Genomic DNA, 23,984 nt, shown 5'->3' with positions numbered 1-23,984 from the left:
TCAGAAAAATAGAGACTTGGTGAAGTTAGATGATTTGCTCAAGGGCCCACAGCTAAAAAGCAATGCAAGATCTATAAAACTCCTCAAATTCAATACTCAAAACACAGATAATCATGTCAAAAAATGGGCAGAAGACATGAACAGACACTTCTCCAAAGAAGACATGCAAATGGCTAACAGACACATGAAAAAATGTTCATCATCATTAGCCACCAGGGAGATTCAAATCAAAACCACATTAAGATACCACCTTACACCAGTCAGAATGGCCAAAATTAACAGGACAGGAAACAACAAGTGTTAGAGAGGATGTGGAGAAAGCGGAACCCTCTTACACTGTTGGTGGGAATGCAAGCCGGTGCAGCCACTTTGGAAAACAGTGTGGAGATTCCTTAAGAAATTAAAAATAGAGTTACCCTATGACCCCTGTAATTGCATTACTGGGTATTTACCCCAAAGCGATGGAGTGAGGATTCAAATCCCAGCCGTCTGACTTTAGGACCCAAAGTCTTGGCCACTCCATGAGACTGCTTTCTGGGGAGAGGCAGTTTTGTAGAAGGCACATTTGAACAGAAAATGCCTTGTTTATGAAGCTGAAAACCCTCAGCACAGTGTGGCAGGCCCATCAGCCTGGGCCTGCACACCACTGTCCCCGTAGCATTCTCCACAGCAGCCTCAGTGGGTCTTTCTATTCCTTGACCATGGCATACTACCTTGATTCTGGACCTTGATAATCCTGCACTATGGCTTGGAATCTCGCCTCCTGCCTCTCTCCCTCATCTCAATTCCCTTGGTGAACATCAGAAACATTGCTTCCTCAGGGAGGCTGTCTCTGACTCCTCCTGGAGTCACTGTGACCTTGGGCAATAATAGCATGTCAATGTAGGTTCACTGACTCTAACAAAGACACCACTGCAGTGGGGGATGCTTGTATTGGGGGAGGCTATGCTGGAGGCTCCCAGAGTCTCCTGGTCTGTTCCCACTACAATACACACTTCAATGGCTATCATTAGCTAAGTGTCCTTACTGGCTGACAAGAAGTTCAACGGCACCCACCCTCCTTGAGCCTCCTGATGGTTGAAGATGAAAATGACACAAATCATTATTTTACAGTAGTTGTGACAGATTCAGAAGTAGGGTGACAGTTAACTGTGGGGGATCCTGAGCCACCATTCAAGGCCAGGGGCCTTCAACTGTGTCCCCCTTGGAGCGTGTACTGAAGCCCCTTGAAGAGTACACGGGCATCAGTTTCCACATTCTCAACTTCCACGTGGATCTGCCTGAGAAAGGAAGGCCCCTTTCCCACTTCACATAAGAAAGGCACACCTCACAGCCACACAGAATCTTACTGCCCTAGGTGGGAATTTCAAAGGCTTTAAACAAAGGGACAACTTGAGACACAGGTGTTGAGAGAGGGAAAGACTCACCACTCCAATCTTTTAGGAAGTCAAGTGGTTTCTAACCCTGCTTCTACACAACAGAGGGCACCTAGTGAGCTTGTCAGTGGTGTAATAAAAGAGCCATCATTGATCCCTCAGCGACAGATAACTCGGAAGGAGTTCAAGAAACGAGTGGCACTGCTCTCACAAACCTCTTCTATTCTCATCCACTTTTTTATGTGAACAAGGTTTCTCACACTGATGCATATAAAAAGTACTTAACTTCTATATAAATGAAAAAGAGCAATATACTTGAAACTGAAAATTCACCCCTTTATCCTGGAACAAATCAGAGGGGGAAATGTTTCATCTATTATCTCAATAAGAGATGTTTCCCCTGGATTTTTCCTTTTTAAGCCTAATATTAATATTTATACTTTTAATGTTTTTAAGTTGTTTTAAACAACTGTGTAATTTCTTAACACTTAAGTGCCTTATGATGACAGGATATAAAAAATTACATATCAATTTTTAAACAATTTGTTGAAGAGAAGTATGAGAGAGATCAGTAAGAGACTTAACGAGTATAGAAATATATTACAGTAGGATAAATCTTTGTGGAGAAAACAGAATGGGAATCTTTCAAGGGGAAAAAAAGGAACAATGTAAAATTTCCCAAATGTTATTAAAAAGCTTATTGTCCACCACCAAGAATGAACCCTAACGTACACTGTGAACTTGGGTGATAATAGCATGTCAGTGTAGGTTCACTGACTGTAACAAAGACACCACTGCAGTGGGGGATGCTTGTACTGGGGGAGGCTATGCCTATGTCCAGAGTACACAGCAATTGTCCCAATTTTATTGTGAACTGAAAACTGCTCCAAAAAATAAAGTCTATTAAAAAAATAGCTATTCATGTGCTTCTTACATGGATGCTGGTGGGAAATCAAATTGCCATGAAACTATATTTCGACTCCATAATATGATGGCAAAATCCATAATATGCTGTTCATTGCATTATCTGCATTTGTTTAAACTAGTATTGAAAAATTCTGGATATGAGCATATAGTTCTTACTGATTCCGATGCACTCTCAGTATTTAGTAGTGCAATAGTTTTTAATCCATCTTTAAGACTTCAGGGCCATCTCTCAGACTTTTTCAAGTTTCTTCTTTTTATCTCGATTTCATTCTAGCCAGTTTTGCTTGTTTGGCATCTATTCCTCAAGTTTTGAGTTTGGGTGAGGTATTGGTGAGTGAAGTGCATATAAACCAACAGCTTGATGCCATTGGCTACTGCACTGCTCCCAGCCAGGTAGACAGGGACCTCGTCCAGGAATAGTGGGTGCCCACAGGGATCAGGCCTCCATCAGCTCTGACAGGCCCTGAGATGGCAGGAATCAGCACAATACCCCCGAGTCTGACTACAACGAACAGCACCCTTGATTATTATCAGTGGTTGCAGAACCTTCTCTCATAGCATAACCTTCTGCAGATGGCATTTTGCTCATCATCTCTACTTCCATGAATCATTTTTCTGCAAGAACAAAGCCTAAAGCTCAGCTTTGTATGCCAACAATGAGGAGAGCACATTCTATTCAACAGCTTCAGTCATGATAGCAAAGTTGGGTCGCACAGTGGCAGGGAAATGCAGTCTAATATAAAAGAAAAATAGGCAAAGTAGGCATTGATGGTCATGACTGGATTCTTAAAAATAACGGAATGGTGGAAACTGACCAACCTGCCTGAAAATGCTCTTTAAATGAATCGCATACAATTACAACTACATGAACTGGTGACTGGAAATATTTGTTTCTGACTTGTTTTTATTTTAATCAATATACTATTTTGACATGTTTCTTTTTCACCAGTTTATCTGAACGCACTGTGACTCCCAGTCCCTACGCTCACCGCTCTACGGTCAGCCATACGGCCATTTCCCATGACCCAGATGCACATCCATTTTTCCTTTGGACTCTGTGGATGGCCACTGCTTAGAGTGCTTGCTTCTTCTCTACCCTTCACCTGGCTAACTAACCCCCACAGGTTTACCAGGTGAATGCTCGCACATTAGTTTCTCCGAGAAAATTTCCCCGCCCTCCCTGTGCTCCACAGCAGCTGGTCCTCTGCCCCATCTCAGAGTTTTCCAGACCCGATTCTAATTTCCCATTTCCTTTCTTTTCCCTCCCATTCTCTTTTCTTTTACTCCTATTTAGTTGCCTTTTCCACTGGTTTATTTGGACCACATCTGACTGCCTTCTACTGAAGATAATAATTTTCTACAATTTTCTTCTGAATCCTGCAGTTGATTAATTGTATTGATATATTGTCTAGAAGGTCTTTCAGATGCTATTTCCAGTCAGGTTCTGTTTTGTCATAAACACAATGCTGGTTTTTTCCCTTCACTCATCCTAAATCAGGGCAAGATTGCTCTGTAGTCCGTAACTGTCAGCAAGCATAATCTGTGGTTTGCCTTGAGCTGCACTCTCTCTGCATCTGTGTGGAGGATATTTTTGCCTTATGGTTAGGACTGTAGGGTTAACTGACTGCCCAGTTCCTACTTTCACCGCTCTTCTGACCTTGCGTTTTATGAACTAATGTGGTAATTACAAAACTAAACTTCTCAGCATACACCTTCACTAAGGCTCTTCGGTACTGTTGGGAGCATTTTGTGTCCTGGGACTTTATCTTGAGATGGCATTTGTCCACAGTCTACGTCCTACACACTGCTCTCATGTTAAAGCTGTAAGAGCAAAGATAATCTTCATTTTTTTTTTTAAAGATTTTATTTATTTATTTGACAGATAGAGATCACAAGTAGGGAGAGAGGCAGGCAGAGAGAGAGAGAGAGAGAGAGGAGGAAGCAGGCTCCCCGCCAAGCAGAGAGCCCGACGCGGGACTCGATCCCAGGATCCCGAGATCATGACCTGAGCTGAAGGCAGCAGCTTAAACCACTGAGCCACCCAGGCGCCCCTGATAATCTTCATTTTTGTATTCTCCATAAATAGTGCAGGTTACTCATGTAAGCAGATATTCTACAAAGTCTGCTATCGTCAAGCAAATGGAGTGAATTCCATTAAAGTTCCTCATATAAGTCAATATAGGAAAGACTTTCAATATTTTGAAACCTTTTGAGAAGAACAAAGCCTTTTCCTTTGATAATTTCTGGTTGAATCTAGTTCTTCATGCACAGTTTCTAACTAACACTTGACATAGTTCCTAGACAGTGCCCTAATCCAGCTGGGCCCGAAAATCAAGCTTGTAGGCTCACAGCTGTAGCCCAGACTCAGGAGCAGAAGCAGATATCAGTTATGTACTACTCTGTTCTGGGATTCACCACTACATGTAAATGTTGACAAATAACTAACAACCCAAATGAAATACAAGATGTATTCGGATTTTTGAATTAACTGCTTGAGATACTGCTTAAGGAGAAAATCTAAGGCAGTTAAACAAAAGAATCTCCAGATTGTGCTTCCATAAGAAACTTCCTCTGGAAATATTCTTCTCTAGGATTTGTTATTCCTTTAAGGTGTAAACTTAAAAAAATGTTCCTGTTAAAAAGGATCAAAGGGTCTCAAGCATACAGCTCTTACAAAGTGACTGTGGGTATTTCAAAATTACAATGCCTCCCTTTTAGGAGTCATATCAACACAGGAATGGTCACAATCTACTTCAAGAACAAGTTGAAAAAGTCCTACCGTCAGCATGCTGAAGTAGCTATTCACGTGGACCACTGATTGGAAAAGACAGATTATCCAACCAAACACTGAGGAAATGGAAATACTTAAAATCACCAACTTCAAAAGCGCTTCCACTTCCATTATGGTCTTTAATTGTGGTTGTCAATTAGAAGAATCTATTTATATGGTTTTTAAGAACATATTATTATCCAGAAGAATTTAGGAGGAGGATATCTGCTTCCTCTTGTGATAGATTAGCTTGTAGTTAGACCAAAGCTCTACAAAAAGAGCTAGAAAAGCTGGATTAAAAAAACATCTGTGCAAAGGCTTCAGCGAGCAATGGAGGCAACCAGGACTCAAGGGGCTAAGATCCAAGAGAGAAAAGAACCATAAAATGGTGCTGAGACATTCTGAGAGCCACCCCCCCCCCCCCCCCACCGGTGAGAGGCTAAGAATCATGGCATCTCACAGAAATGGATATTTACATGGTACTCAAATCTTTGGCAACAGAAAATCTGACTTAAAACCACAGGAGATACCTCTATACATTCACACAGAATAACTAATTTTATTATTTTTTTAATGGCAATACCAAGGACTGGCAAGGATTTGGAATAACAGGAATTCTCATTCAATACTAATGAAGGCAATTCATGCAATCACTCAGGAAAACTGTTCAGAACTCTATCCTAAGGCTAAATATGTGCATAACCTGTGATCCTGCAATTGTACTTGTAGGTAAATGTACAAGAAAAAAGCCTACATATGTTAAGCAAAAGACAGGGATGAGAATGCTCTCAACAGCATTACTTGTTAAAGCCTCAAACTCAAGAAAAATTAACTATCAATATACAACAGATAAGCTTATTCTGGTACAATCACACAATGGAATACTAAATGGCAAAGAAACAGAACAAACTATGGACTGCCATATGCAACAACATGAATGAAGATCAACCCCAAAGAGTAATGATGATTCCATTTTATATGAAGTTCAGGAAATATGAAGCAGGAAAATATGAAGCAGGAAAAATCAAGGCCAGAGAGGTCTGAATTGTGATTATCTTCGTAACGGAGATCAATGGCTGGGAAGGGTAGAAGGGAGTCTACTGGTATACTACTCATCTTGACATGGGCGGCCATTAAATGGGATGTGCACTTGGTAAACTTTCCTAGCATGTAGTGAGGCTTTGTGCACTGATGCACTGGACACCACAGCAAGCGGCAGATCCACTGACACCTATCCTCCTCCTGGTTAATACAATACTAGAGCCACATCGCACAACTCTTGAGCACCATTTTTATAGACACCATATGAAAGCTTCCTTGTGGAGGAGCTGTACAAGGTGGGGACTCTGAATGTAATTCCCCGTTGTAGTTATGTGTATGGTTGTTTGGACAGAGATTGCTTTTGTCAGCTTGTGACTCAGTTCTGGCCAATAGGATGGGAGCAGGAGTAAAAGTGCCATTTCTAGGTCTTTCCAGTAAGAAGTCTGGTTGTACACTTCCCTGGCTCTTTCTTCCCTCCTTAAGGACTGGAAAATGGCCAGGTGGAAATCTGCTTTGGGCCTAGAGATAGAAGGAAGATAGAAGATGGCACAAGCCCCCTATGTCTGGACTGGTATGTGAGGAAGAATTAAGCTTCTAGCTGGTTTGAGCCACTGATTTTGGGGAGTCTCCTTGTTACAGAAGCTCAGATGGTACCCTAAATAATATAGGCATTAAATCATGCCATTGAAGGTAGTTACAGTTTGAAAACTTTGTACACTTGGTTTCTGAACAACTCAGGGCCCATTTATACACACATTTTTTTTTTCAATAAGTACAGTACAGGACTATAAACATACTTTCTCTTCCTTATGATTTTATTAATAACGTTTTCTTTTTCCACCTTACTTTATTGTGAGAACACATTATATACTACCTACAACATACAAAACATGTGCTAACTAACAGTTTATGTTATTGGTAAGGCTTTCCAGTCAACAGTAGGGAATTAGTAATTAAGTTTCTGGGGAGTGAAAAGTTACACACAGATTTTCAACTGCACAGGTGGTTGATGGCCCTAACGTCCCCCTGAGCCCCCAATGTGTTATTCAAGGGTCAACCATACTTTTACTATTCAGTATTTGTAAAAAGACAATAGTACTTAATTGTTTTGTTGTCAACGTGCCAGCACAAAACCTAGAGATGACTCTAGAAAAAAGCACAGGGCAAGGAAAAGAATATTTTCTCATGAGGAAGCTTAGAGCATCCTTCTATTTCTGCCTCTAGTGATAGGGGGCTTCATTTTTTTTTTTTTTAAAGATTGATTTATTTTAGAGAGAGTGCACAGGAGAAGGGGTAAAGGGAGAGGATAAGAGAGAATCCTCCAGCAGACTCCCCGCTAAGGATGGAGCCCAACGCAGCGCTTGATCCCAGGGCCCTGAGATCATGACCCAAGCCAAAAGCAAAAGTTGGTCACTTAACCAACTAAGCCATTCAGGCACCCCGAGACTTGTTTTTTTTTTTTTTTTTTTAACCTGTAAAATATAAAAGTGTCTGGATGTATCCAGTGATCTAACATTCTTTGACTTTGATTTGACATTCTTTGACAAAAAGACTTAATGACCCTCATGCAATTACAGCTGGTTGGAGGCCCCAAAAGGAAAAGACCTATAGTTCTGTGATATCCTTGTTCATAGACTTGAAGGAAGCCTTTTCAAATATGGAGAACAATGCTTTTTATTATGTAGACTGTTTGTAGCATTAAATCACAATAAATAGTACATTTTCTAGGTGTTCTCTTTAGTTATCCCAGCATCAATAAGCACCAAATATAAGCAACCGCAAAAGGAGTGTCTTTAAAACACGAAGCATTAATGACCCTTAGTGCATTATCAAGGAACAGTGAACTAATGTAGCCAAATGGAAATAAGGACAGAAGAAGATTAGTCAACAGACAGATATGCTGAATCCAAAGAAACAAATTGGCTTCTTTTCTTTCTAAATCCCTCAAGGGCCTATTAGTTGACTGTGACCTAAGAGTTGGGTTTGTGTTTTTTGAAAGGAATACATTTGTGCTATTTTGTGAGACAAAGAATCATGTTTATTAGTATACAGGTGACATTAAAAAAAAAATCTTCCATACTTTATATGGTTTAACTACATACAAGTTATCTTACCTGGGGGTTTTTAAAAACTGCATATTTTTCCTCTTTCTCCAAAAACAGCACTTTATTTTCTGTGTCTCTTGTCCAGTCTGATAAGACTTCAACAACATTTTCATGGTCTTCAAAAATCCTTTCTGATGAAACGAGAAAAAGCATTCTTAAGACCCAAGACATTAGGCCTTCCAACAGAGAAACAAACTAGTACTGAGTTAAACACAATGCTTCCCACCTCTCATTGGTTTTCAGAAATCCCTAATTCTTACATGATGTCATACTGTAAAACCCCTATTGTATTTCTTCTTCAGTGTCAGGTATTCAACTCCTTTGCCATAAAAAAAATGACAGATGAAAAGACAGTATCATAGAATGGCCAGTCACTGCACTTTTTTCTTATTAGCATTTCTGACTTTAAATAGTCCCAGATGGTGGTAAACCTCCTATCCATATGGAGGACCATGAAGCAGTAATTGGCTGAACAACTTTGAATGAAGCTATGGGACATGAGATACATGCTCTAAAACATCACCCCCTAAGACTCCAAAAATAATGTATCCATGTTGGAACTAAACCTAAACATAAGGAAGGTTTCCATTTCTCTATTTGACTCCAGGAGTTGAAAAAGTACTTCAAGAGGTTATTTCTCTGTAGAACGTTTACTTCAGGAAAAAAAAAATCACTGAAAGCTTCTAAGGCAGGCCATTCTGTATTCCACCAAGCTCTCCTGAGAGAAAAAAAAAACTGCTCTGAGTGATCTTAACATTGAGAAGAAGGAACATGGGTATTTCTTTAATTGCCTTTTTATCTCTCTCCCTCTCTCTTTTTTTAACTCCATCAATTTTGACCAACTGCCTTTTGCTCTTTGGGGCTGAGCCTCCTCAATTAGACAAAGGGAGTGGGGATGATGGAAGGGAAATGAACACTGATGTACGGCAGAGTTATGCTATAAAGAAGCAAAGTCTAAAGGATATTAGCTATAGACACTCAGGCCCTCCCCAAATTGGCTCAATTAACTCATAAGCATATAGTGAGAGATATCATCCTGTCACTTTCTTTTCCTTATGGAACCACTAGAGAAGTGGCAATAACAATCCTGTCATGCTCCAATGCTGTGGTCCCTTGCAACAATCCGAGTCTCTTCACCGCAGAGAAATGAAGAGGCAAGCACTGAATCTGACAAAAGGGGAGTGATTTATGGCAAGTCTTGATAGTCTTGAACCAAATTCTTCTTAATAATAGGCCCAAACCCATCATATAGCAAACCCACAGGTTTTTGGAGCACAGTCTCTCATGGGGGATGGGACTTACCGATTTGCAGCTCTGTGTAGATTTCATAAAGACACCAGTCTACATTGCAGTCACAATGGGTTTTCTCAAAAAGGTTGTCTAGAACATCTCGGGTCAATTGCCGCTCATCCACCATCAGTGACTTGGTGCTGTTATCATTCATGTGCACCTTGACAACAAGCTGGGGACAGAGTCACAGAGCAGCCAGTAAATTTCAGTCACTGGGGAAGGCCACGGACATAAGGTTTCAAAGCTGCTACTGTTTCTGTGAATTTAAGTAAGAATGCGTTCTGCAAAGTCACTCACTATGAACTCGTATACTCAGTACTTATTTAAGGTGCTAAGAATACAGGTGTAGAGAAACCAATTCACAAAAACAAAACAAAACAACCGCACACAAAATAAAGTCCTCGCCCAGCCTTCAGACATTGCATTCTGGTGAAGGAGACAGAAAACAGAAAGAAGTGCTGACTTCCTGCTTTTGTGACATCTTTCTGGCACTTGTCCGGGTTCATCCTAGAGCCCAGAAGCATGTCTTGATTGAAAGGGTATCTATAATAAATTCTCTTTTGCCCAGCTGGAGCTGAGTTCTAGTTCATGCAACCTGAGGGTTCTAAGAGACAGGCAAGACCACGCTGGTTACTTTACAACTCTTTTGAAGGTCAGGGGTACCAGCGACACAGCACCACTGAGAGGTCTTACAGGGTCGAAAAGGTTGTGTCACAGCAGAACGTGTTTGAGGTTAGAGGTGGATTAAGCAAAATGAATGAAGACTGAGAAACAAGCTATTATGGAGGCATGAAGGCAAATCAGTGATCAAATTTACTTTTCATTTCAGTTTTTAAAAATCCTTCTATTCTGATTTCACAGTCAAATTAGTCGTTATCTCATTCCAAATCTAGAGGGTATGGTGGGAACAGAGTTTACTTATCTTCAATAAGGGCATAGGATTTCACTGGCTTTTCCCAGGCAACTTGGTTAAGTTATTAAATCTTCTGACCACCCCCTACCCCAAGAGACCATGATTCTGATGTAATGTAACAGAATTAATTCATGACGTAATACAGCTAGAGTCTGGATTTTCTCTGACACCTGTGTGTTTGTAGTGTATTTCTAATTATAGTAGTTGTTATTTATGAGTGCTACCGGTTATAATGGTGCTATATATCCAGTCTGCAAAAGTAACACTGGAAATGCGCCCACTCATTCACTAGACACTTATGTTTTGCGAAGATTTCCTACAAAACCTTCTGGGAAGAACTGTGCTTTTATTTTATTCTTTACCAAGATCACTAATCCTACTTAATTAAGTGGGAAGTAGGTCTAGTTGGAGTCGATCGAGTTGGAGCCTATCTCTGAATGCAAGCCAGAAAGAAATGTTGTCTTTCCCTTTTCAGACAACACTGCCTGACCACCAGCCCGCGGTGCCGCAACCTCACACACTAGCCTCAGCCCCAGAGGAGGCCTGGAAACACCCCAACCAGAAACACCTGATACAACTCTTGCTTAAATTTCTACTCTAACTTGAAAAGTGAAGGGTGAAATAGCTAAAGACAAGTTCTGCCCATTCTGTTTGTCTACGGTTGGTGCTGGCTACTCAAGTGAGACTTGTCACTATTAAAAACGTGCATGGGGCGCCTGGGTCGCTCAGTATATTAAGCGTCTGCCTTTGGCTCCGGATGATCTCAGGGTCCTGGGGTAGAGTCCTGCATCAGACTTGCTGCTCAGAGGGGAGCCTGCTTCTCCCCCCCCCCCACACAGGCTTTCTCTCTCAGATAAATAAATAAAATCTTAAAAAAAATTTGAATAGATGGACTAAAGAGGCCATACAACTGATAACATTTTTCTTCCTCCCCAAAAGTTTGGGTCAGGTTCTGAGCCGCTGAGAAAGGGCCCCTCCTGTCCCACTTCCACCTAATCTGATCTTGAACACGTTCTGTAGTGAGCTGAACGAAGAGCCCGGTTCCTGTGGGCTGTTATGCAGAGTTACGGAAACCAACCAAGGGTCTGGGTGGAGATAGAAATCTGGTCGAGGGGCTGGCAGGGACCACAAACTGAAGCGCATGTACGCCTTCTCTTCTCAACACCTGCACACGGAGAGTCAAACACACAGACATCAGGGCCGGAAAAGTCCTCTCTCCAGGATCATTTAGATTAGACCTTTACTCCAGGTTTGTCTGAAAAATACTGTTTTTTTCCCTTGAAAACTTACAAAACCTATAGCCCAGAATCCTCTTGTTGAATAGTTGCTTTTTTTTTTTTTGTATTGTATGTTTGTCTTTTGACATATTTAAAATGATAGGCCCAAGTGCCATAATGTCAAAAATACACTTATCTGACCTGAGAAATGAAGCATGGAGGGTTGCACAGAAAAACAGAAAATCCTCGAATAGCGGGCTTTCTTTACTATCATCTATTTTCTGTGTGTGGAAGGCATACCCACTGCTCTCTGCTAAGAATTATTGCTACAGAGTAGCTACAGGTCCTAAGAAACACTGTCAATGTTAGGACTGAGAAGACTTAATCTTCCTGATGGAAAAATTGAATGATATTTGATCACATTTCATTTTTGCATAGGGATTCTTGAGAAAAGAAAACGTTTGTGTTTTGTTTTTAATATAGAGAAAAAAAACTAAACCACATAATTTGACAGTGATGAAAGGTTGTTTTTAAAATTTCTTTTTGGCAGAAATTGCAAACTAAATTTAATCCACATGTAGTTACAAGTATCTACAATTACAGAACTTAGAAAATAAAAAAAAATAAGAGAACGCTGGTGACTTTTAGCAAGAAGAAATTATTTTTACTACTCTTAACAGCTTCTATCACATTTACAAGCTGAGGAGTAGCTATACCAACACATAGTATTGCTAGATCCCAGTTATGTGATTCAGCAAGCAGAGCACTTTTCATATCGTTGCTGTTTGCTAGAGGGTAGAATGATGAAGCATGGGAAAACCTCCCTTTCTAAACTATTATAGTAAAGACTTTATGGTTTTTATTTTTCTTTTTTCTTTTGCCAGTTGTTAAATAAAAGAATATGCTAGACCTAAATCCTTCATAGGTTTTTTTTTCTGCTTCTGTGCTAAAAATGTACACACAATTGTTTTCCTGTGTCACAGAGCTTTAAAACAAACAAACAAACAAACATGAAATTCACCAGTTTTCCATTTCCAAAACTTTGTAACCTAAGCTGTGCACATCACTGGCAATCAAAATGAAGTCCACACCCTACAGAACACTTGAGGGCAAAGTCCTTCAAATAGACTTGATTTCCACGTTGCAAGGTTAGTAGGAGCCCATCTTGGTTACTTCAGTAACGTGCAAGTATGTTTCGGTTATGCTCACAAGCTTTGTTTTAAGGGATACATCTGGAACCTCTGAAATCAGACCAAATACACAACTTGGCTTCTTAATTTTCTCTCTTTTCCCACGGATCAGAGTGGCTTCTGTTTTACATCTTCTTTGTAGAATGAAAATAGGTTGTGCTTTGGGTTTTCTGTTACCATTTACCCAGTGAAGTTATGGAGAAGTTCTCTGGCTTTCCGACACGCTGCAGGAAACAGCTGCTATCTACTACCCCTCTCTTAGCCTCCAGTCGAAGCAAATCAACTGAATAAGCTAGTTGTCCTACCTTTTTATCTAACAATCAACTTCTCTTTTCACTTCCCCTCTGAAAATACAGCCAACGTGGCCCTCTTTTTATAAACAATCCAGTGATTTAAAATAGTTTAAGTAATTTCCTTTTGTGTTTTATCTTACAGGTAAAGTCAGTGGCCCAGGGCAGCCCACAGTTATGGACAGTGAGCTACTGTGCAGGAGTGGGCTGCACAGAGGGCCATCCTTCTTGTCATCCTTCCCCCTACAATCCATTTTCCACAAAGCAGCCAGGATGATCTTTAAAAACCAGATATTATCCCCAGTTAAAAACCCTCAAATGGCTTCCCAATGCACTTATAATATCTTCCAGACTCTTCTTTGGGTCCGTGAGGCTGTGTGGCCTGGTCTGCCTCGCTGACCTCAAATCCTCCTCCCTTTTCCCTCCTATTCAATGGCTCTCGGAGCAATGGCCATACAGCCCTGCCTGGGAACACTCCCCCAACACACCCTTGGGTGTGGGCTCTTCTTGCTGTCTTTGCTTCAGTGCTGCCTCCTCAGAGGGCCTCCCCCATCATGAGGTCCATCTACAAGTGACTTGGGCACTCTTTATCACTTTTTTCTGCGTTACTTCCTTCCTAACACTTACCCCTCCTCTAGAATTTAACTCTACATAGACAGGGACCACACCTGAACTGGTTTACCTCTGTAAACCCAGCACCTGTTCTATGAGTTGGTTCTATGAGCACCAGTGAAGAAAACACAAAATCCCTGGAAGAATGTCTGTGGGGGTGGGGAGTGGATGAGGCAATGAGCAGGATAAACAAGTAGGAGGATATTATGTTGGACGGTGATGAGCACTGAAGAGAAAAAGAAAGTGGGGAAGGGCTGCGGGTATTGGGGGTGTATGTGCAATGTCAGGTAGAGACCTCACTGAGCGTGTGACCAGACCTAGGGGAGGACCGGAGAAAACCCACTGGAATCTGTGGAAGAGCTTTCAAGGCAGGGCATGGTAAAGCACAAAGGTCCTGAGGCCAGCGCATACCTGGAGTGTTTCAAGAGCAGAGGCGAGACCTGGTAGTGAGAATGGGGTATAGGTGGTGGGGGACAGTGGGCAGCCAGATCATCTAGGGGCTTTATGCTGCTGTGAGGACTGGGCTTTTCTGTGTGAGATGGGGTTCCGTGGGAGGCTTTAGCATGAGAGGGACAAGAGACAGGACAGGAACTGGCGCTCACACAGAAACACAACAGTTCATCCACAGTAACAGGAAAGACTATGGACTCTTTGTCACAGGTGCAGGTAGGCAGGAAAGCAAATATGTCAGGAGCTTATGGATCTTTCCTTCTGAGTACTACTATTTTCTCAGTGCCACAGGCAGCAACAGCATTAGCTGAGAGAATGTGGATGAGGAAAGAGGTATTGGAGGTTTTTTTTTTTTTAAAAATATTTTATTTATTTGACAGAGAGAAATCACAACTAGGCAGAGAGACAGGCAGAGAGAGAGGAGGAAGCAGGCTCCCTGCTGAGCAGAGAGCCCGATGTGGGGCTCGATCCCAGGACCCTGGGATCATGACCTGAGCCGAAGGCAGGGGCTTTAACCCACTGAGCCACCCAGGCGCCCCGGTATTGGAGGTTTTAAAGGAGAGGAAATATAGGAATCTTTTCTTTGGTGAGCAGGTGTGTGTGATTGCGCTGTTGGGAAGCCCAGGCAGTGCCAAGAGCAGGTGAATGGGAGAACAGTTGCATTTAGGGTTTAATAAGGTTAGTACGAGGGGAGAGAAGGGCAAGGAAGCCAAGGATGTGTGATTCCGGTAACTGGCCACAGGATTTAATCAATGTAGAGAACTGGGAAGGATAATGCTAAAAAGTGCATGCACGTTTAAAACGAATGGGAACAGACTGGTCTGGGAAGACTTCATAGATGAACCCTGAATGTTTGGATCCAGGGGTAGTCAAGGACAATTTACTGAATATCATTCAACATGTGCTGAACACCTTCATTCAAGGAATCATGAGGGATGTTGTAAGAACATAAAGTCCAATGCTCTTCACCCAACTAGAAGTAAAAAGTTCTTAAGTGGTCTTAGACCTGATACACGCTTCAGGAAGATAGTCAGGATATATGTTTCATCTTTCTCCTAAGTAACCAAATTAACTGTTATTAACAGTTAACTGTTACTAGGTATGTGCTTCCACTGAGGTTAAATACATGGGTTGTTGTTATAATATATGTGTTCCTGGAAAACCTAGTCTACAGAAAACACTCAAAATTGCAGGCTTATTGGGAAACTAGGATTAAGCAGGTCACTCAAAACTTATGCAACCTTGAACCCAGAGCACTAGCCAAAACAACATTTGGGATCTTCGGACATAAGCAGGACATCTAGGGCGGGTGGCGGGGCTGTAGGCTGCCTGGGAGGTTGTCAAAATTGCACAAAGCAGTCATGGAAATGCCAAGGTGAGGCCAATGGGAAGCTGAGCTCTGACCCCGTAATAAACGTGCGTCCAGAAGGTGGCACCACTTACTATTACAGAAAACCCGAGCAGAACCCAAGAGGGTGTGTCCCCAAGGGAGGGAGCCCTGGGAATGGAAACTTGGAAGCTTCTAGATTTACACTAATAGAGGTCGTGATTTATCAGGCACAAATGAGCTAACTGATGTCACAGAAAGTAAAACTATGTGATTATCTCTACTAAAATTTTCACAAAATTACAACTATTTGGAAGACACCACTCGAAATTTTATTTCTTTTTTATCATCCAGCATAATACCGTGTTATTAATTTAACTGCCCCATGCAAACGTGATTCACGGCTTACCTTCTTCACCTTGGCCTCCTTCAGTTTTTCCAACGCTAGCTTAATTTTATCGGCCTTGGCCTGGGCTGCTTCTTCTTCCTGTAAAACAGCAAGACATTCAACACTGTCCACTAGACAAGAGCAGTGAGGAGGTACCCACGCCACGGCTAACGTCTTAGTTACCTTATGCTGACAGAACACTCTGTTGGGGGCACCAAATTTCACGTTTGATTTTCAGAATTTAAATGACTATAACAAAAATCTTCAGCCCAAAGATGTAGAAGACAGCCACACTTTGTAACTTCAAAGATTTTATGACAACTCTCAAAGTGCTTCACATACGTGGTCCACACAAATCTCTGAGTGGCTCTAGACAGGGCTGACCTGAAGAATCTGCTAGTGAATCTCAAGGGATTTGAGAACTCCCTGAAATTACACACAGTCTTCCGGATCAGCGTGCATTTTCTGGAACTCCTCGTTTTTACCCAATTCCTAAAGGGGTACTAACCTTCCTAAAAGTTAAGACTTAGACTCAAACTTATAATTCACCAAGAAAAAACTGACCAACATGCATGAATAGGCAGAAAATAGACTGAAATATTCTATGAGCCCCAAAGCCCTTTAATTTTTGTAAGCAAATATTCCAAGAATAGGATTAAGATTATTTATTATTTTAAATTTAAATTCAATAGCCAACACATCATTAATTTTTGATGTAGTGTTCAATGATTCATTAGTTGCATGTAACACCCAGTGCTCATCACATCACGTGCCCCACTTAATACCTATCACCTAGTTACTCCATCTCCTCAACACACCTGCCCACCAGCAACCCTGTTTGCTTCCTGGAGTCAAGAGTCTCCCATGGTTTGTCTCCGTTTCTGATTTCTTCCCATTCAGTTTTCTCCTACTTATTTATAATGATGAGGAAATGAGCTGTTCTGGTTACATCCCAATCACTTGAAAGCAGACATACATCTTCTTACACCAATGATCCTTAATTTTTTTTTTTTTTGAGTCACCAACCCCTTTAGGAATATGTTGAAAGCCAGAAAGCCCATAAAGCTTTACATGTGCATTCAATTTTGCATATATTTTCAGGAAATCATGGCCTCCTAGAAATCTTCATGGATACTACATTAAGAGCCTCTGCTCTTTCAAATGGCAGTTGTCGAAGAGTCAAGAGAGAACAAGTGTTGGGGAGGATGTGAAGAAAAAGAGAACCCCTTTGCACTGTTGATAGGATGGTAAACTGGTACAGCCGCTATGGAAAAAAGTATGGAGGTTCCTCAAAAAATTAAAAATACCATATGATCCCAAATTCCCACTTTTGGGTATATATCCAAAGAAAATGAAATCACTCTCCATGTTCACTGCAGCATTAGTCACAATAGCCAAGACATGGAAACAAACTAAGTGTTACATGAATGGATAGATAGATGAATGGATAAAGAAAATGTAGTAGATGTACAATGGAATATATTTTTCCATAAAGAAGAATGAAATCTTGTCACGTGCAACAACATGGGTGGATCTACAGGGTTTATGCTAAGTGAAATAAGTCAGAGAAAGACAGGTACCATATAATTTCACTTATATGTTGAATCTAAAAAAGTCAAACTCACAGAAACAGAAAGTAGAATGGTGGTTGCCAATGATTGGGATGGGGTGGGGAAATGGGGTGATGTTGGTCAAAGGGTACAAACTTCCATTTATAAGACAAATAAGTTATGGGAATCTAAAAATGTATAGCACAGTTACTATATTTTTTTTTTAAAGATTTTATTTATTTATTTGTCAGAGAGAGAGAGACAGAGAGAGAAAGATCACAAGTAGGCAGAGAGGTAGGCCAAGGCAGAGGGAGAAGCAGGTTCCCTGTTGAGCAAGGAGCCTGATATGGGACTCGATCCCAGGACGCTAGGATCATGACCTGAGCCGAAGGCAGCCGCTTAACCAACTGAGCCACCCAGGTGTCCCGCACAGTTACTATTATTAACAACACTGTATTGTGTACTTGAATGTTGCTAAGAGAATACATCTTATGGGTTCACACCACATACATGTGCATGTACACACATGCACACACAGAAAAGTAATGTGAAGTGATGGAGGTGTGTCTAACCTTGTTATAAAAATCATATTGCAGGGGCGCCTGGGTGGCTCAGTGGATTAAGCTGCTGCCTTCGGCTCAGGTCATGATCTCAGGGTCCTGGGATCGAGCCCCGCATCAGGCTCTCTGCTCCGTGGGGAGCCTGCTTCCTCCTCTCTCTCTGCCTGCCTCTCTGCCTACTTGTGATCTCTCTCTGTCAAATAAATAAATAAAATCTTTAAAAAAAAAATCATATTGCAGTACGTATGTGTATCAAAGCATCACGTTTTACACCTTAAACTTAGGCAGTGTTATATGTTGATTAGGAAGTAAAGTTGGGGAATGAAAGAGTCTCTGCACGGATCACTAATTTTTAAATAATTTTCTACAATAAATACACAATAGAACAATGCGCATGATAGAGTATGACTGAGTATTTGATTTATATTTAATAATTATTCATTCAAAAGGCACTGTAGGAACTTTCAGGGTTACTAGGGTCATATTTATGAAAACTGACCACCATCACACAGTACAACAATGTTCAAGCCACAAGAGACAGAGCCGGGTTCTTACTTTTAGGTATTTTTCAAGTGGCTTACCATAAGGAAAATCCTTAAAAGTGCTCTTTTTAGGACATGGGGAGATGGAGAGGAGAAGGGAGTTGAGGGAAATTGGAGGGGGAGATGAACCATGAGAGACCATGGACTCTGAAAAACAACCTGAGGGTTTTGAAGGGGCGGGGGGTGGGAGGTTGGGGGAGCCAGGTGGTGGGTAATAGGGAGGGCACGCATTGCATGGAGCACTGGGTGTGGTGCAAAAACAATGAATTCTGTTACGCTGAAAAGAAAAAAAAATACTCTTTTTACTCTATAAAAGACATAAGTTAATGTCCCAAATAATGATGATATAAATTTCCCAGATGTATGGCTTCCCAGTGTTCAGAAATTTGAAAATACTGAGCACTCATCACCTGCTTGGTCACAACTGCCCCACCCAAATACGACACTACAAATGATTCACGGGTATCTTTGCCCCACTGAACAGAGCTGCCAGATTCAACAAAATTCCATTTAATTAAATTCAGAAGCATGTAAGGAATGCTTTCAATTCTTTACATACCAGGCTAGCACAGGGACACAGACATGTATTTATCAGCTCCACAGTTGATGCCAAGGTAATAAAACATTACCCCCAAACTGAGTATTGTCAGGGAACGTTGCATATAAATATAAACTTTAGCCAAGCTCTATTCACTCCTGAATATGGCCCCAATATACTCTTTAGACACACCAATGTCTTTTCATGGAGGATTCTGGCTTTGCAATGAATGTACTCGGTATCCTTGTTTTTTAAGTGTCTCAGAACTCCAGAGACTTATAAATGTAACTGTCCTTTTGAAGAAAGTCAAAGATCACGGGAAGCAGAGGCAGCAGAGCGAAGAGTCCTGCCATCTCTGCCCCCCACACTTACCTGAGAGAGAGGTTCGGGCGGTGGTGGCGGCAGAGGAAGGTCTACCATGGGGTCAGCTGGTGGGGGAGGTAAGTCATTCTCGTAGTGGCTAACACTAACTGCAGCGACATTTGCTCCATAACCAAGAGCCCCCGCACCACTGAAATCTGGCATCTCCGGGGCTGCGGGATGATGCTGATTCTGAGATGACTCTTTCTGTGCCTGGATTGTCCTCTGCTCAGCCTCGCTTATATCTGCCACCAGATCCGCCATGAGAGCATCTAAATCTTGGTCTTCCAGTGCATTTAAGGACTCTGACGGGGGAGAATCATGTTAAGCATCAAAACAACAATTTATACCTGGAAAAACTGAAAGAAGGCCATTTTTAAGAGTGATATTTGGATACTGGCGGTCAGGGGCTGGGAAACAGGGAGAGGCTGGCGAAAGGTGTAAACTTTCAGTGGTAAAGGTGAATAAAGCCTGAGGATCTAACGTATCTAACACGGTAACTGTCGTCGGTAACACTACTGTATAAGTGGAATGTGCTGAGTGAGTAGAACTTAAATGTTCTCAACAACACTATCAAAGAGGGTAAATACGGTGAGGTGATGGATGGGTTAATTAAGTTGATGGAGGACATCTTTCACCAGGGATACATATATCAACTCATCACACCGTACACTTCAATATCTTACAATTTTGTCAATTAAGCCTCAACAAAACTGAATTCCTCCCCCACTGTCCCCCACCAAGTAAAAGGAGGAAAATATGTTTGCTACCATCACAGATTAGCTATAAAGTCAGATCCAAGCACGTGATTTGCTAAGTAGGAATTCTTGTATATTCTGGTGCAAAATCTGAGAGTTTTAGAAAATGGGGAGGGGAGATGTTGGGAACAGACAGAGGGGAGTTTCCCCCAGGTCTTAGGAGGGCAGACAGAATACCACTGATATATGTACTTGGAAGAAAGTAGGTCTCAACCAACTGGGCTTTAATATGATTTAAGACCTGTGGTAAGGATAATGCTTCTGTAGGGACACCATCTAACTACAGAAACGCTCAGGTTCAAAGAACGAACAATTAATGATAAACAGCTTTAAATAAAGGACTAAGGGGGCTGAAGTAAAAAACCATTTTTAAAAATTGGGGTTATGTGGTAAAGACTTCATAAGATGATGAGCTGCAAGGTAAGTTTTAAAAAAAGGGCAGACACAGATTTTCAGGGTGAGTGTGAGGAATTTCTCCCATGGGTGATTGGCCATCAGACATGTGATCCTGAAAGCTGATCTACAGTGAGGCCTAGAGGGAGTGGGGTCAGTGAGCAGTGTTAGCAGAGCGCTCTGGCATTCAGTGGATGGCAAAGGAAATGAACACAGATGGACATGATGGAAGTAATCCACGAGGAAAAGGAGTCACCTTCTGTGTGCAGGACGGACTGGAATGAGTAAATGCAGCCTACTCAGCGACAGGCATGAGGCTTTGCAAAAGAATTTACTGCCACACATTGTAATAAACACCATGTGGCATACTGTCCACATGTTAATAGTTCTAGTGGATACAGCACTTAGACTAAGGTATGGATCTCCAGTCTGAGTGAAGAGGATTTATTTTCTTCTAAGCGATTTTTGCATATGACTCCTTCATAAAATTAAATTAGTTAACAATTTTCAGAGAAAATATATGTGGAACAAACGAAGCACATTCACAATTTCCTAATGCCAGCAATTACACTGTGACAGCTGCCATGTAAGCAAATGGTTTTAATCCTTTGTAAAAATTTTCGGGATAAAGTTCCCATCATAATTCTCATATTAACAACTTCCAAAACAAATCATAATTCTCACTTTATCTATATAGAATTGAGCAATATAGAATTGCGGAATAAGAATGACATGGATTCTGCTCAGAAGTCTGTCACTAACTCTCTGAGTGATTTTGGGCAAAGTAGTTTTAACTCATTTTAGCGGTGTTTTAAGCAAAGAGAGTAAAACACTTATTTCTTTTCTAATTCCCAACACATTTAATTTTCAGTACATATCAGTACTTTTTAATGGTTTTGTCCTAGACCCAAATTGTGCTGCAGGTATATGTCTTATCTCCTTAAGGACATGAGCTTTTTGCTACTGTACTTTAACATTACTATGTTTATATACTGCTGGGTTTCTTCGTTTCTGTCATTTTCAATAATTTTTGGAAATTAAGTACTGAGTGCTTAGAAAGGATTGGTTGCCTGTCATTGCGGTATTCTTAATTTTAATTGAATTGATTAAAGCTCAGCCATTATGAGTGTGATAAGGCAAATCTGCATTGTTTACATGTACGAGAATACATTATTTATTAATGTCATACACTGTACCAAAGTGTATTGCCTTTTTTGAAATGTCATGAGTGTTACCATCATTCATGATGGAAATGATTGACAGGAACAGTAAATTTTTATGGCAAACAGAAAAGAAGGTGAAAAAAGAAGTCAGAAAAGATGTATTATAATTTATCCAGATACAGGCAATGGCACCTAAGGGTTTATAAAAATATTATTGAAAATAACAGAAGCAATGAAACCCAGTGAGTGACAGAAATAAAACTTGGAATTTGGGATTTCTGGGCTTCTCTATTATGCTGTTTTTCATTTTTTGGTGGGCATTGCAAAATCTTTGGAAATCTTTGTCAAGAGTTGCCGTGAATTCTCATTAACTTGGAAGCAATTACTTCAAGATTCATTGCAATTTGAATAGCACATGAGCTAATGTTTCCACACTAAATAAGAAGAGAGATTTTTGTTAATAAAATAATGTGACCATCTCAGGGAGGATAAAAAAAATGTCAGGGCAAATATGTTACATATTAATTATATATCAACTAAAATATATTTTGAAGCATCCGTTCATATATTAAGCAGTCATTTTGAAATGGATAATTCATTATTACCCCTGAAGGGACATTTCCTTATTAATAGTTTTGTTACACTACTGTACGTTATTACTCTAAGGGCTTAGTAATGAGGAGAAACTCCTGTTACTTAAAAAAATAGTTCTGATACTTTACATAAATGCAGGATAGTATTCCCTTTCATTGTAGGCAAAAATATCTTCTTGGGCCCCAATTTAATCCAGACACCATAAAACACAGTCTGAAATCCAGGGCTTTAAAACATCCAGGTTCCTTACATTTTTGTTTCAAATCATAGTTTTGTACAGATTTTAGTTATCATTATGATCTCAAATTACTTAAGAAAAAAGAAATTATTATGCTTACCATTTAAATCTTTAAAACCCACACTGTAGTTAAATTCAGCCCTGGGCGGTTTAGGGTCAGGAGGAGGAAGAGTGTCAACTCCTAGGCTCTGTGAAAACAGATCCCCGCCCCCCAAAGTTATTCACCATACGAACATGTCTGGAGTATATTTTAATCATTAAGACAAAGATCATTTATTATTTACACATTTTCTTTCTGAATATGTTCTTTAAAAACTGTATTCTTACATGAAAATGTTTTATGTGATTTTTTTTCACCTACAGAAAACTACAACTTAAAATTGTTCTACCAGGTGCATCCTGAAACAAACCAGGTCAACTGAGAATAATGTGCATGGGATAGTTCATTTTTATAAAGAACAAAAAAATCTCCTGGCATGGTGCGTTTGTGACATATACACTGTACGCAATTCTAGAAGGACTTCAGTAAACTGTATGCAATTCTAGAGGGACTTCAGTAAACTGTATGCAATTCTAGAAGGACTTCAGTAATGGCATCAAAGAAAAGGAATGTCTAGTTACTTGGAAGATAAAAGTTGTTTCAGGATGAATCTGCCATTAGATAGTACAATGTTACACTCTTATTTAATAAAATCCTTGTTAAAAAGAAATTAAGACAGAATAAGTTATTAATTGTGTAAATAATGGTTTTTAATTGAAAAAGTGTCTTCCTGTATGATTTAAAAGCTATATTACTAAATTTTCAAAAATACTTTTATGTCTATAGTTTGAGATGTGCTTTCCCCACTCTGAAACATGAACAATTTCATGACTGTGAGTGCATCCTCTTATGTTACTTTGATTTAGTAAATAATAACCTTGTTTATGTCTTAAATTTCTGAAGGAAGAGAATCATTATATGTTTGAGAATAAAGTAATGGGGTACGCTCATTTATAAGTAGAAACAAAAAAAAGACCACTAATCAAGAAGTTAAAGCAATCTAAGCAAATCAGAATCAAAGATAAAAGGTAGGGAAAAGTGACTGCCATTCCAGATTCAACCTGAAAAACAGAATCAGCAAAATTGTGAAGAGGGGAGACTGACAGATGAACTAAGGGGCAAATCCCAGAACAAAAAATTTAGTGAAAGTACAAAGAAATTCATTAGTGAGTTCGTTTGCTGTGACTAAGAAGTCTCACATCACAATTACGGCACAATTAATCTTAATTCTTTTTACTATGGTATTCAAAGAAATTAGAAGTAGTTCTCTAACAAAATATTAATACATAGATGTTTGATAAGACAGACTTCCAATAAAATACAGAAGGAGAGAAAAGAGGAGACTGATGTCC

The 23,984-nt window shown here is 40.3% G+C and overlaps 1 protein-coding gene across 1 annotated transcript in view; it reads right to left on the bottom strand.

Moving 5' to 3' along the window:
- LOC123947364 (amyloid beta precursor protein binding family B member 1 interacting protein) overlaps positions 1–23,984 on the bottom strand; it is a 118,482-nt gene that overhangs the window by 38,768 nt on the left and 55,730 nt on the right. Inside the window, exons 4-8 of the mRNA XM_046013534.1 lie at positions 22,693–22,780; positions 19,459–19,751; positions 15,918–15,995; positions 9,522–9,681; positions 8,229–8,350 (exon numbers count right to left, since the gene is read on the bottom strand). Coding sequence (XP_045869490.1) covers positions 8,229–8,350; positions 9,522–9,681; positions 15,918–15,995; positions 19,459–19,751; positions 22,693–22,780 — 741 coding nt within the window. The remainder of the gene's footprint in view (positions 1–8,228; positions 8,351–9,521; positions 9,682–15,917; positions 15,996–19,458; positions 19,752–22,692; positions 22,781–23,984) is intronic.

Source organism: Meles meles, chromosome 7 (assembly GCF_922984935.1).
Source record: "Meles meles chromosome 7, mMelMel3.1 paternal haplotype, whole genome shotgun sequence".
Lineage (NCBI taxonomy): Eukaryota > Metazoa > Chordata > Mammalia > Carnivora > Mustelidae > Meles > Meles meles.
This window is presented reverse-complemented; position numbering and strand designations above follow the sequence as displayed.